Source organism: Tachypleus tridentatus, chromosome 1 (assembly GCF_004210375.1).
Source record: "Tachypleus tridentatus isolate NWPU-2018 chromosome 1, ASM421037v1, whole genome shotgun sequence".
NCBI lineage: Eukaryota > Metazoa > Arthropoda > Merostomata > Xiphosura > Limulidae > Tachypleus > Tachypleus tridentatus.
In genome coordinates this window covers 44778684-44793934 of record NC_134825.1, presented here as the reverse complement: position 1 = coordinate 44793934, position 15251 = coordinate 44778684, and the positions used below count along the sequence as shown (strand labels likewise).

The window sequence follows — 15251 nt, the reverse complement described above, 5'->3', positions numbered from 1 at the left end:
TTATATTTTTTGTTTAATTAAAATCTATTTCAATAAGGGACTTACCCCTGAAACAATGAAAGGATTTCACTGTTGTTGAAATCCTGGCATGGCTATGTGGTTAAGGCACTTGACTTGTAATCCAAGGGCTGCAGGTTCAAATCCCTGTCACACCAAACATGCTCACCCTTTCAGCTGTGTGGGGGTGTTATAATGTTACAGTCAATCCCAGTATTCGTTGGTAAAATAGTAGGCCAAGAGTTTGCAATGGATGGTGATGACTAGCTGCCTTCCCTCTAGTCTTACACTGCTAAATTAGGGACAACTAGTGCAGATAGCCCTCGAGTGGCTTTGCACGAAATTAAAAAAACAAAAAGAAACTGTTGTTGAGTTTACAATGTGGGTATTATGACTTTCTTTATTTCATAATGTGTACCTTATTTGATTTCAACATTTTTGTTAAAAACAAACAAATAAAAAGAAACTGTTGTTGAGTTTACAATGTGGGTATCATGACTTTCTTTATTTCATAAGTGTACCTTATTTGATTTCAACATTTTTGTCAAAATGTATTTCAATAGACATTTACCTCTGAAGTACCTTCTCCAAAATTCCATTGTGACTACAACTTTCAATAAAACCTAAATCATGAAAAGAAAGTAAAGTTTATGTACTTGCATTTTATAAGACACAAAAAGTGGGACAGGGGAAAAGTATGGGTAACTGATATATATGCTTTTCATTTGGAGATCAAAGTAAAAGTTTTTAACTGCTACATGACCATATGTTCCATTCTTGTTGATTCTTCTTGATACTGTAGATTTGAACACTTTTCTGTCATTTGGAGCATGATCATTTATCTCATGCTTGAGAAGAGCAACAGTTTCACTTCTGTCCAGAAGGTTGCATAAACAAAGATGATTAACATGAATTTAGGTATTCTGCCTCTTACTTTCCTATTTTCAAATGCACCTGTCTTGGTCTCATGATTTAGGGTGTATTTGACAGTGTTTGGGGAGCATTTCAAGTCTGCAACAATTTGTTGGAGAGTCCAATGTAAAGCTTTTATGTGAACTCTCTGTTCTGCTAACAATTTTTTACACTTTTTGGATAAAGCATGATAACAAAACTTAAAGTTTAGTGTGAAAACATTGTTTTTATCAAGGTTTGTTTGTAGAATGCTATTAAACTGATTTCTTCTAACATATAATGGTACCATATGCTACTTCCTTACTAGCTTCTTTCTATATAGTTAAGACACTGTAAGAGGTACTGTGACAGTTATTTTAGACCCTAAATTAGATAAGTATGTTCATTCAAGCAGAATCATTATAACATTCCCTTGGTATGCATAAGTAGGAATTCCAATGAATGATAAGTATTCTCACCCTGGATCATTCAGTTATCAACAGGGATCAGTGTAGCATCACCATAGTGTTGCAATTTATATTTCATAATGTAATGGAAGAATTATCCCCACAAGATGGAAAGTGTATTTTCTTGTCCTAAGTATTGTCCATATTTATATATGTATAAATAAACATGGCCCTTCCTTATGTGAGACACTATTTATTCCACCCTCTATGCTGGAGTTACCTATCAAAACTGGAAAGAAGAAGCTACCTGGTGGTGATGATGCCTTGGCGGGAACCTCTCACACCTTCACTTGCACATTATTGTGTGGCATTAGAGATGTTGAAAATGAGGAAGCCACTATCACTAGATGTCTCAGCTACAAACAGTTATTTTTTGATATTTTGTGTTCCCATTCATGTGATCTTAAGGGATGAATTGAGCATTTTTTATATTTTACCTAACACTATGAATTTGTCAGTTATGTGATTCACTGGCCATTTCCTATATGGATGAAAAATGCAAAGTTCAACTACTTCATGCCTGGAATGCTCCCCCATGAGCAGGACGTGATATTTCTCCTAAATGTTTACACCATCATCTGTGTCCCATTCTTGGTAAACATGTTCAGCATGGCATTACCACCTTTGCATGGATTAAAATCATCACTGGTGAAAAGATACCCTTCTAAGAAGAATGTCTTCTCTCTGAATGACATTTAGGTCTAATTTTTTAATGACAATGGCCGATTCCATTCATTTTCTTTCAAATCCATTTATGCAAATTATTTTATTGCTCTGGAGTTTACTGATATTTTTCTTAGCTACATATTTCTTGTAGTCTAGATTATTATCTTCTTGCTCTGTAACTTGTAATTTTATATTTTTAGTTCCTTTTCATGTTATGGGTTTCCACTTCCTTTACAATGTCAATATCACAGCTTTCAATATTCAAGAGGTAAATCTACCTCATTTAAATTTTACATTTTTAGAATTAAAATGAACTTCAAACACATGTTCATGTCTGAAATACCATCAATCCCACTTTACCACAACAAAAATTTCATTATAAGTGCAGCTTTCAAAAATCTAGATTATTGTAGGAAAGCAGAGCTCATGCAAGATCTCCTAGTGGTTTTCACATGGAAAGTGGGAAAGTGGAGACTTACAAGTAAGTGATGCATCCTCTGCAATGCATAAAGCACATGTGGAATCATTTAATCATATCTTGTTAACAACAATAATTCAAACTTAACAAGGAATGGTTTTCAGTATTTCAGATGTAGATACCGAATGGAAATTCATTTTAATTCTAAAAATGTAAAAATCACGTTTGAAATTCATGAATGTTTTGATGACAATGAGGACCAAGTTCATAAACTGGTAACACAGAAATTCTCATTGAATACATACCTGTTAGGTCCACCCCTTTACTGATGTAGCTCTTTTGGATTATTTGATTATGATATGTTTAAATGTGGTCTTAAAATTATTTACAGTAAAATGTCTGTAGAAAGTATTTTAAGACTAAAGGTCTAAGATTATACTCAAAATATTTTGAAAAAAGCTCGTTATGACAGAACTTTTGATGAGTGGCAATAATGTGTACTCCTTTCTCTAGAAGGATATATTATTTATATTACAAAAACGTCTAAAAATGAGCACAAACTTATCCTGTCAAGTTTAATATGGCATGCCCTAAATCAGTGTGATGTAGCTGTTCATTCAAATTATTTTAATTTAAGATCTTAAATGAAGTCTTTGACATACACAGTTACTGTATCAGACTCAGGTCACAAATATCACTTAAATTGTAAAGTTATGTCATTCAGAAAATTTCCAAGTGCAAAATAACTATTAATGTATCATTAGCTTTTCTTACTGATGATCAACCTAATTTTTCAGTATGACAGATAGACACCTATTCTCACTTATTAACTTTCTTTGACTTTGTATAATTTTTTCTTGCCACTAGTCCTGAAGCTTACAACTCAACTCAAAATTTTGCACCTAGTATTTTTGCACTATAGCATGCAAATAAGCATGAGATAACTCTCCACTAATATGAATGTGATACACTCTCCTAGAGCAGTTGACACTCACTACACTGCTTGTTCAATCATCACTTTGAGATTAGGCAAGAAAAGATGAAGCAGAGGATGGGAAGGAATGGTAGAAAATATGAGAAGGGGTAAGTATTAAGTATCTATTGGAAATATATTTTCAATTTTGGAAGATGTTAACTTCTGAAATAATATCTGACCTCTACTCAAATACTATATAGCATCCCACACTGAAATGGTTAAAGGACAATGCAAAAGTGAGTTAGATGAGCATTGTGGAGCCTGAAGGTAAAAAGACCTTAAGACTGTGCAATGGGTAACTACAAAACATGATTTTTAAAAGCAGGCCAGTCCCAGTTTATTTAAGCAAAACCAATGGGATAGAAAGTAATCCCCTCACTGCTTTACTCATGGTAGTCTATAAGTAGATATGATGTGGATTGGTACTGTTCAGTAAAAAATATACTATGAGGAAACATCTAGTGGTCTCGTTAAACACCCCATCTTATCAGTGAGCATTTCAGATCTAAGTGGCTCATAGTACAGACTTAAAACTTAAGTATGTCCTGGCAGTCACAGATGTCACTCAGTGGGATACTGAGAGATAAAACAGGATCTTTATAATAGTAAAGGGTAGTCCACATGTGAGCCTGCATAATCTCTTCCAATGCACAATGGAAGTAAGCAGGTAGAGAGAGAGAGAAAGGTGTGAAAATCAGTGAGATAAGACGTGGAAAAGTTAATAATAATCCCCATTCAAAGAAGTATATGCTAGACAGATGAGCTGTCTCAACCATCCAGTGAAAGTAATAAGAGAAAAATCTCAGGAAGAAGAGGAATTCCAAGGGATAAAGAAATGGAAGTGGGAACCATGAAAAGGAGCAGTGGAGTCAAATAACAGCAAACAATCTGGATGAGACAGAAAAGACATTCACGATCTGAATGAGAATAAAGGTGAATAATGGATGGAAGGGAGATAGGAGTGAATATGCTGTTTCCCTCATGGGCTGCAGATATTTTGGGGAAAAGAACGTGGTTTGGATAAAGGAACATATATAAATGATGGAAATGAATTCAGGGAGCATCTATAGCATATACATCTAACTCTCAACAGCCACAATTAAAAAAAGAATAAGAAATAGGTCTCAAGTTTAAGATGGTACCATTAACAAGAGGCTAAAGGTTCAATATGAGATAGAATAAGGGCATGTTGAACAATAGTCAGGCCTAAATTAGGAAGAACAACAGATTGAGGCAGATGAAGGTGAAAAGATTGAAAAAAAGACAGGTAAGGAGAAAAAACAATGAGAACAGGAAAACTGGAATGAATTCAACAGTGCTAGTTTCTATCCAGTAATGATTGAAAGTAATAAACTCTGGTATAAGAGCCAAGTGCAAACTCAGGAAGGGGAGAGCAGAATGGCAGGAAGAGAAGTAGCCATGATGTAGAAACCAATTTCAGCAAATGTGTCATTTACATTAATATACAAGGAGGGAAGAAGAACAAATAGAATAAAAAAAATTAAAGACAGCATGAAAAGAGTCTCAAGTGTCTTGCAAAAGACCAGATTAAACCCACATGTCAAAACTAAGTGTAGATACAGCTGGATGTGAGAAGAAGAAATTTAGTTGAAAGAGAGGAAGAGCAAGGGAAAGACTGAAAAAGATTCAGTAGACGAAACCACTGCTGATACAACTAATATGGAGTGATCAGGAGGATTTGACACAAGGAAAATGCACCGAGAATAAAATGAATAAGGTTGGAACAGTTCTGGCTGAATGTATTTACAGAATGGCATACAGTTCAGCAGTGAACACAGAATCTGTAGAGGGGATTCTGCATGCAACCACCGAACCACAACAAACCATGGCAGAGCCCACACAGTCACCTGATTTCAAACCATCTGTGTAAATAGAAATGGAAGGATGGTTTGAAAGATGTTAAGCAAATAGCAGACAGTATTTCCAACCAGGAGTGCCTACTTTTCTCAGATGATGTAAGAAAGGTCACAATTGAGGACTGTAATAAGCCATGGTGGGATGGGCTGACCAGTGGATACAGCAGTGTTATCCAAGAACAGACCCAATTCATCCAACTGCACCTGGATACAAAGGCCAAAAGGAGCAATGGCAGACTGTCTGATCTGGAAACGTATGGCCCACCGAGGAAGGAAAACACAACCCCAGATGGGATGCTTTGGTAAGGAACAAATTTTCAAAGCATGTAGTAAAGACAGTTGCAAACGGCAGAGATACAAAGAAGGTTCATGAGACTCTATGTATAAGCTCTGAAATGGAGAAATGAAAAATGCCCTGGTGCAGAGCCAAATTCCTTGATGATGAATGGGCTGCTGCATCTTTAAGGCCAAGGTCCTGGCAGAGTCATAGACCAGTAATCCATAGTTGAGTTTCGATTGAATAAGAGCACGATATATCTTTAGGATAGAACATCAATCCACTCCCCAAGTGGTGGAAGAGAGGGCACGGAGGATGTTCAGTGCTCTTGTACATTTGACCAGTAGCTGCTTGATGTGTGGCATAAAAGTTAGCTTATGGTCAAAGATAAGCCCCAAGAACTTTGTCTCAGAGACCACAGGGAGCACAACTTCACCAATATAGAGTTCAGGATCTGAGTGAATACCTCGTTGGCAGCAAGAGTGTGTGCAATCAGTTTTAGAGAAAGAGACGTTAAAGCCTTTTGCTGTGGTCCACTTCAGTAAATGATTGAGGGCAGTCTGTAGCTGTTGCTCAATATACCTCATGTTTGATGACTGAAATGAGATGTGAAAATTATCGACATAGAGCCCATTTGAAACAGTAAGAGCAAGTTGTTCAGTGATAGCTTTAATCTTTATTCTGAAAAGTGTGACACTCAAGACACAGCCATAATGGACTCCATGTTCCTGTAGAAAGGAATGAGAGGGTGTCAAACCCACATGAACTTGGAAATGCCTGACCATTAAAAATTTTTTAATACAAATGGGCAAATGGCCATGTAATTCATATATATGGAGGTCTCACAAAATGCCATACTTCCATGTTGTATCATAAGCCTTCTCAATGTCAAAGATATTGATACAAGATGTTGTTGTTTAAAAAAGGCTTCTCTGACTGACATTTCAAGTGGAATAAGGTGGTCCATGGTGAAGCACTATCATCGGAGCCCACACAGGGTGAGTGAGAGGAGATTTTGTGATTCAAGGAACCAAACGAAACAAGCATTAACCATCCTCTCTTTGGTCTTACAGAGACAGCTCATCAAAGCAATTGGACGGTAGTCAGAAGGAATCTTGGGATCCTTCCCAGGCTTACAGAAAGGTAAGACAATAGCTTGGCACCAGGCATCAGGAAAAGCATTTTCCTGCCAGATCCAGTTAAAACAATCAGAAGAATAGCAAGAGAAACAGGAAATAGATAGTACAGCATTTCATGGTGTACATCATCAGGTCCAACTGATATACTGCCAGACTGATGAAGGGCCACTTTGAATTCCACCAGTGTGAAGGGACAATTATAGTCATAGAGACAATCAGCTCAAAAGGAAAGAGGTGATCACTCTGCCCAAGTCTTGATGGCTAAGAAGGTGGAGGAAGAAGCAAAAGTGCTAGATATTTGGCAAAAGCTTTCGCTAGGAGTATTGGTGATGCTCCATGTTTCTGCTACTTACTGGCTATCAGAGAGCAAGATCAAAAGGGGGACAGAATTATATTGCCCCTGACCTTTTGAATCTTGTTCCATATGACTTTGGAACTGGTGGTAGAAGATATGCTGGTTGTGAACTTAATCCAAGAATCCTTCTGGGTTTGACATCTTACCCACTGAGCATGTGCAAGGGCCTGCTGGAAAGCGATGCAGTGCGACATTGTGGGATACCTACGAAAAGTATTCCAGGTCTGTTTTTGAGCCTTCCATGCCATTTGGCAGGCAGAATTCCACCACAAAGTAGAATTAGAATATTGTGGAAAATATGTTGAGGTTTTAGGAATACATTGAGCAGCTGCCTGTATAATACAGTGAGTTACTACTACCACACAGTCGTCTACTGATGACTTACAGATGATGGCAGGATCAAGTTCTGCAACAACAATGAAAAAGAGCCAGTTTGCTTGATCCAGCTTCCACTGGGGCATACAGGCCAGGTGTCACTGACCACGGGTATTCTCTCTCAAAATTATAAGAAAATTATCACTGCCTCATGGATTATTGTCAACCATCCATGAAATGTGGGAGAATAGTGAAGGAGAACAGACTGAGAGATTAATAGCACTAAAGGACAGACTAGGTTCACAAAAATACGTATAAGAGCCACTATTGAAAAGAGAAAGATTGTGATCAGAGAGCATAAGCACTAGAGCAACCACTCCCATCAATATCAGCACTTCCCCAGATGGAATGATGTCCATTAAAGTCCCCAAGGATAAAAAGAGACAGTAACTGTTCAATGAAAGCATCAAGGTCTGATTGATCATAGGTCTCTCCAGGCAACAGGAAGAGAGAACAAACAGTGATGGTACAGCCTAAGGAAACACTGATGGCTACGGCCTCCAAGAGTGTGTCGAGTGGCAAAGACAGGGTGGGCACATGCTGATCAAAAAAAAAGTGCCACCCCTCCATGCACTCGTCCATCATACAGACTGTCATTTCTGTACAAAGAAATCTGCCGAAAGGTGACTGTATTGGCATGTTTCAGAAATGTTTCCTGACAGGAAAGACATACAGGATGGTAGGAAGCTATCAGTGTTTTGATGTCATCCAGATTAGAACGTAAACCTCAACAGTTCCATTGTATTAAGGTGGCCATTTTTACTTATGTGTAGGCGAATTGTGTGGAGAACACTTCTGTTTATGACCACGTCTTTTTTTTTTTTTACCTCTTTCTATTTACCTCCATGGATCCTGCCCTGAATCATTTGACAGGTCTTTGCTGTTGGAAGAGAATTCCAGTGACTGAGGATGTGAACAAATGATCATTTTGTATCTTGGGGTTGGTAAAGAAGATGTATCTGTGGAAATGCCCATACCCAGAATCAAAGGAAGTGGATCTTGAGATTTGCTAGAATGTATGTTAGGGATAGAGATGGGTGTTGAAGTTTATTCATTAACTTTTTTAACTATGGAAGTCAAAAGACTTTTCATTTGGTTTGAGAATGATTCTTTTGGAGGCACAGAGAGACCCATCTGCATTCTTACTGTAGTAGTGGAATTAAGTGAAGCAGCATATATCTGAGATGAAGTGGTGAACAGCAACTTTTGAGCTTCAGGGTAAGTAATGTTTTGAATCATTTTCAAATGCTGCACCTCTTTTTCTTCCAACCAGTTTGGGCAAGAACGAAAGTAGGACAGGTGAGAGCCATTGCAATTGATGCAATGAGGGTCTGTTTCACACTCGTAGGCATCATGGTCCTTGCCACTGAAACAAGCACACATCAGGGAACCACGAATCTACATCTTCAAGTGACCAAACTGCTTACACTGGAAACATCAGAGAGGGTTTGGAATGTATGGCCATACTTTACAATTAAGGTAACCTGCCTTGATGGTGGCAGGCAGATGTGGTGACATAAATGTGAGAATGAGGACACTGGTTGGCACCATAATTCCATCTTCCATCTTTGCGAGTAGATATATGTCTCACTGCAGAAACTCCTTGGGTGGAGAAACCAGCGAGAATCTCCAACTCTGGGATGTTCTTCAAATCCTTCTCAACAATAACTCCTCGTGATGAATTTAAAGTAGCATGAGGTGTAACCTCAATAGGTATATCCCCAATTCCCTTTTAATGCAAAAGGAGTTCACTGTGTTGAGATGTGGATGTTTCCTCCAATATGTCACCAAATCAAAGCTTCTTTACTGACTTTGGAAAGCCAGTAAGTCCCTCTAGTCCCTTCTGAATGAAATAGGGAGACATTTGCCCTAAAGGTTTGTCTGAAAGTGAATGCAATATAAGAAAATAAGGTACAACAGGCGGTACAGATGATGAGGATTGCTACTCAGAATCTTCAAGATGTGGTTGTTTAACTATAGACTGTTGTTTTACTATTTTATTAATACTTTTAATTGGAGTATCCATAATAAAGAAAGGGAAATTTCGGTGCCCACTGATCTTACCTATCATGGAGCCCTACGAGGGGATGCATTACAATGTCAAACAAGGACACCACAGCAATGCCAGGGTTTTGTGAGCACTTTTCCCAAACACCAGCATTAGATACAATGTCCACAACACCTGTTGAGAGCATTCAACACTAGTACTTGGTTGACCCTAGCCCGAGTGGACTTTAGATCCCAGAGGAGGTAAACTGAAAGAACAAAACCTTCCCTGGGAGGTCCCCTCACCATGTACAGGAATCCACACCAAGGGAAATGGTAAGGAATAAGAGATCCCAAGCAAAGTTTTACTGACTGTGCAGAGTCCACTGAAGATGATGTATATGAGCACAATCCACAGGGATAAGATATTCCATGACAGCCTAGCCCAAGTTCCCCTAAAAAGAGAGAACATCCTATGATTTGAGAGAAAAAGAGAATATGGATTTGGAAACCAAATACTCCATATTTATCAAGTGAAGACAAGAAAGCTGGGCCCTGCTGAGGTGATAATTGAGAAACACAGCCAAATAAATGAGATAATGAGTGAGTGTGAGATGCAACTTTTCCAGTTTGACCAGTCAATCCAGATATGCTGACTCCTGAAGGAAGAAAAAGGTATGGTTAAAGGAGACTTGTTGGGATGGAGCCAAAAGAAACCAACTATCCATGTAATGGTGAAATGACATTCCCACGCCATGAATGTGATGAGCAAAACTCTGACCACCCAACAGAAAATATATGGAGCCAAGATAAGACAAAAGGGGGAGAGTGTGGAATTGAAACACTTGACCTTAATAAATCAACCAAAGATAACACCTAAGTGTAGAGAAAATTATATGCTAGTAACATACATTTTTCTTAAGTAGAAATGCTTTACTTTGGTAAAAGTTACATAAATATTGAAAAAATATGATCTTAGAGATTTAACTTTTTTATTAGATGTACAATCATATTCTAAACATTCAAGATAAATTCATTATACCTCAAATCTAATTATAATATAAGATGTAATTTTGGTTTATTCCCCCAAAATTATACCTTGAAATAATAAGGAATAAACCACAATTCTGATAATGTTTTTTTAGAATGAAAATAACTGATAAACAGGTTTTTAATTAGTGTTATTAAACTAAAGTTTTTATAAAAAAATTACTAATAAATGTGTTCTGATTCCAGACTTACCATATTACAAAATTACATAAGAATATAGTGAATCTCTGGTTTATTACTAGTTCTATAAAATTTATTATAAAACAATTAACCCCAATTTAAACAAAATCAAAGATGCTTGTAATATTCATGACTTCTGGATATTAAATAATGATCATTAAATAGTTTTACATGATATAAAAACCTTAAATGTAACAAAAGTTGCTTCATACTTTTTACAGTTTTATAAAACAAAATCCTAGATAAAGTTTTAAATCTATTGAATGACTAATTTAGTAATGTACATATTACATTATTTTAAAACCATTTACAATAAAAATATAAAAGAGATTATTAGTTTCTGTACTTCTGGTATTATAACAACATTACTATTGCAAACAGGTTGTTGATATTCTTATGAGTGCTGACTATATTTCTAATATACTGTCATATATTCATTTTTGTGTAAGTTTATTCTTGAAAACTATTAACTTCAGATTTTAATGATACAGTGATTATTTAATTAGCATGAAATATTAATAACTATATTACTACTACATAACATGTGAATAGAAAATAATGACTACTATGATATGTGCAACACAAACATTTATTTAGACTTATATGTGAATGTAAATATATGATAATGTTTCAGCAATTTAAATATGGATGAATTTATAAAAAACAGAATACTTTCTTTCCAATATAAGTATTTTAGCTTAATCATAACGGTTTTAACAATACAATTTGTTGATATATTTTGAAATATTTAGTAGTAAGTATTATAAAACAGTACTCAGTTTAAAAAAAAACACATAATAATAATAGAGAAGCTTTATATAAAACTCTCAAAAACTGTTACAGTTATAAAATAAAAAAAACACATACATAGGATATTCCAATTCCATCATGCCATCATGATAATCTGTAAGATTATCTTTATGAACTACATTCATCTAATAGCAATGTATATATATATACATATTTTATGTTTTATTATACTGTTAATACAGGTAAGTAAACATTATGATGACTGGTATACCAATATTCGGAGATAAGATTTAGTTATCTACACCAGATAACTTCCTTCCCACTACAGTCTATGAACATCAGTATATGCACTTAATTATATTTTAAATTTTTTATTCTATATCTAAGAGTTATTGATAATAAAAGTTAAACCTAATATTGGTGTATATTTATCACAGTTGAATTGTATATTTACATATATGACTCTTCATGAATTAAATTTAATCTTTTCCTTATTGTAGTTTGTGCTGTAATTTAATGTGTGTTTTCATGATCCATAATTCTGACCTATCTTATGATTTATAGATATTTAACTAAACCCATGCAAAAATGTTCAATCTGTGTATAACACTTCTTTAATTTTAATAAAAGTTTTTGATAAAACATTACTTACTTCTGGTCCATCAGTTTTAAAATGTTCAAATACACATGACATATTTGTTAGAATTTCACTGTGAATGGCTCCAATTTGTCTCACTACAATTTCCTGGTGTTTTCTCTGTGAACGTTTTTCATTGCATGTTAAAAAATACTACAGTTCAATTTTCTTGTATTTTTATATAAACTCAGTAATTGTTATTTATTTTACGCATTTCTGTTATATATAAAAAGCTAGGTTAGAATCAGTTTGTGAAAAAATTTCTCAAACAAGTATTTTACACCCAAAATATGAACTCTTATTTCACCTTATAAATTATAACTTACACAAGCATTTATTTTTATAAAAATTCATCTCAGCAAAAATAATTAAATAAAACATATTTTCACAATTCATAAAAGATACTATTGTAAGCTTTGTGTATTGAATCCTACTTCATATGAATATGTTTTGTATGATAAATAAAGATTCAACTTCATATGCTGTCATTGAAAGGAGATATTACTGACATATAAATTCATACAACTATTTCATTAGAAAATTTATTCTTGAAAAATATATATTGAGGCCTGTTAAAATTGTATAAAACAGAAATTACTTACACATATTTCACATATTTGGTATTATTATTAATAACTTTATATTAAATGCATAATTTGATAATACTTTTATGTTTAAGAAGGATTGAAGTATTAATTTTTCCATACTGAAAATATATTTCCAGTAGGTACTTACCTCCTCCTACATAAATAGCTTGAGCTCCCATGTGCCTTACAATTAACTGGTTCAAATGCATCTCACATTTGTAAGATATCATGTGACAACCCTACACCAATAAGAGTGCAATGCACTTCCCTGATGCAGGTGACTCCCTCCATTCAATTCTACCAAACTATCACCTCAATGTTTCACAGAAAATGTTAGCACCTGGTGAGAAGAGTGAGAAGAGATAAGTACCTTTCAGAAATAAATGTTTAATATTGAAAAATTAAAACTCACATAAATAGCTAGAATCCCATATTGAATAGGTGGAAGGATCAGTACGAGGCAAAACCAAAGTAGCATTCCTTGAAAGCATCTCAAAAACACCCTAAATGATTAGATATTCACAGTAGAGAATCATAGCAGGAAAACAACACCACAGGTATACTCTTCTCCCAGTGTGGAATGAGATGACCCAGACATGGGTAGAAAAAAGAATTAGCTCATCTCTATTGGAAAAAACAATGGTGGAATACAGATCCAAAACACCATACAATAAATCCTAATACCAAAGGGTACTAAAATATGGGTAAAAGTAAAAAGGTATGCCTTTAGGTGTAGAGTGGCTAGAGCAAGATGGGTCATACACAGCAAGTCAACTGCATCCAAAACACAGGCCACCAGGAATCAACATTTACACAAGGCTAAGATGAGGATCACATTGTCAGTAAGTTAACTACAATCCACCACCTATCATTGGGAACTTACATCCATGTGGGGGTAAGAAATTGGATCATACCATCTTCACCTCCAGTTCAACAGACTGGAGGGAACCTTGTAACCCCCCCCAATCTATGAACAGAATACATGACAGCAATGCAATGAAATGCTTGACTGAACTAGAAACAGACATCTAGATGAGCAGTATAGGAAAGATGTCTTTGTAAAGTGAACTATCTTACTTAACACTAACAGAAACTATCCCATCCCCCAATGTAATATTATCTTTGGTATAATAAATTCATCAAGAGACAGTGCAAGAGAAAAAAACTGAATTAATCTCCAAATTCTAACACTATGACCCACAATGTGAATGGAGAAACAAGAATATAACCAAGTGAAGAAACAGATACACCTTTAACATATACATGAGGATTTATTTTAATTAGTTCAGTTCTGAATCCAAAACCTAGCCACTGGAAATTGACATACACATGAAGGTTAGATGAGCAATCCCAATCAGAGGTGAACTACAGTTTTCACTGCTTATTCCAAAGCTACAATATCCCCTCAGATAAACCTGTACAGAGACAAAGCATCAGGTTGAAGGGCATCTCATCATTTACATTAGCAGAACACCACCACCCTACTCTCAACTGAATAATTTTATCGTTATTTGTATCCTATATTTTTGTCACATTCAGAATGATGCTTCCATGGTCCACCACTTGCTTGGAATTCAAAAGTGGTAAGGACTTCCATACTCTACTGAGACAATAGAACAAGTGACCACAAAACAAGGATGCCTCTATGGTCCACCAGTTGTTTGGAATTCAAAAATGGTAAGGCCTTCCATTCTCTACTGAGACAACAGAACAGGTGACCACAAAACCCTGTTTTGAAAAGTAGACCATACCTGATTTATTCATTGAAGGCCTCACATAGATGGACAGCTGTAACCTTCTGCTTTACTTGTGAAGTCTATAGATGAGCACAGTCTAGAATGGGCATATTAATGAAGAAAATACATAATGAGAAAACTCATGAACATCCCATCTCAACAGTGTGCATTTAGTGGCCATAGAAATTATAATCATTAAGTCATCAAGGCCTTACAGTGCAGATTTGACTAGTTTAAGTATACCTGGGCAGTGTGATCCATAAAGAAAAAATAAGCATGCTCCTGAAAAATTAAGTGTATATATACATACACACACAAAAGAAACATATATTACCCAGCTACAGTCTCACCAAAGAGGGGAGAATGGCAAAACATGGAAGACAGCACCCTGACAAGTAAAAAACAGCTAAACAAAACAGATAATGGGAGATAAAAATATGAGGTGCAGTCCCTGTGCTACCTACAACATAAAATTAAGGTAAGAAGAAGATAAAATGAAAGGTGCATAATTAGAGTGAAGACACAAAGAATTAATTATGAAGAAAAACGAGACAAGGAAAGAAAGGCCAATTAAAAGCTAGATCCAAAGGGTAAGGGAGGAAGAAAAAAGCCACAAACAGAAGAGTGATACAACAACATGAAAAGTCAGGAAAAGGAATCAACAAGAAAAAGCACAGAAGGAAAGAAAGCAACCCAGAGCAGGTATGGGACCTATAAGATCAACCAGGTCCAATTGAAATTAAAGATGGGAGATGGAAGGAAAAGAAAAACAAAGAATCTGCCTCATGAGCTACCAAGGCAAGTGAATGAGGAACTGGAGACAGAAAGATACAGATCTAAAACAAGCTTGAAATACATAAAACTAATACTCAACTTTATAATGTACA

The 15251-nt window shown here is 35.6% G+C and overlaps 1 protein-coding gene across 1 annotated transcript in view; it reads right to left on the bottom strand.

The window, feature by feature from the left end:
• Window positions 1–15251, bottom strand: part of LOC143232396 (dynein axonemal heavy chain 2-like) — a 228744-nt gene that overhangs the window by 161771 nt on the left and 51722 nt on the right. The window contains 1 exon segment of the mRNA XM_076467790.1: window positions 12057–12161. Coding sequence (XP_076323905.1) covers window positions 12057–12161 — 105 coding nt within the window.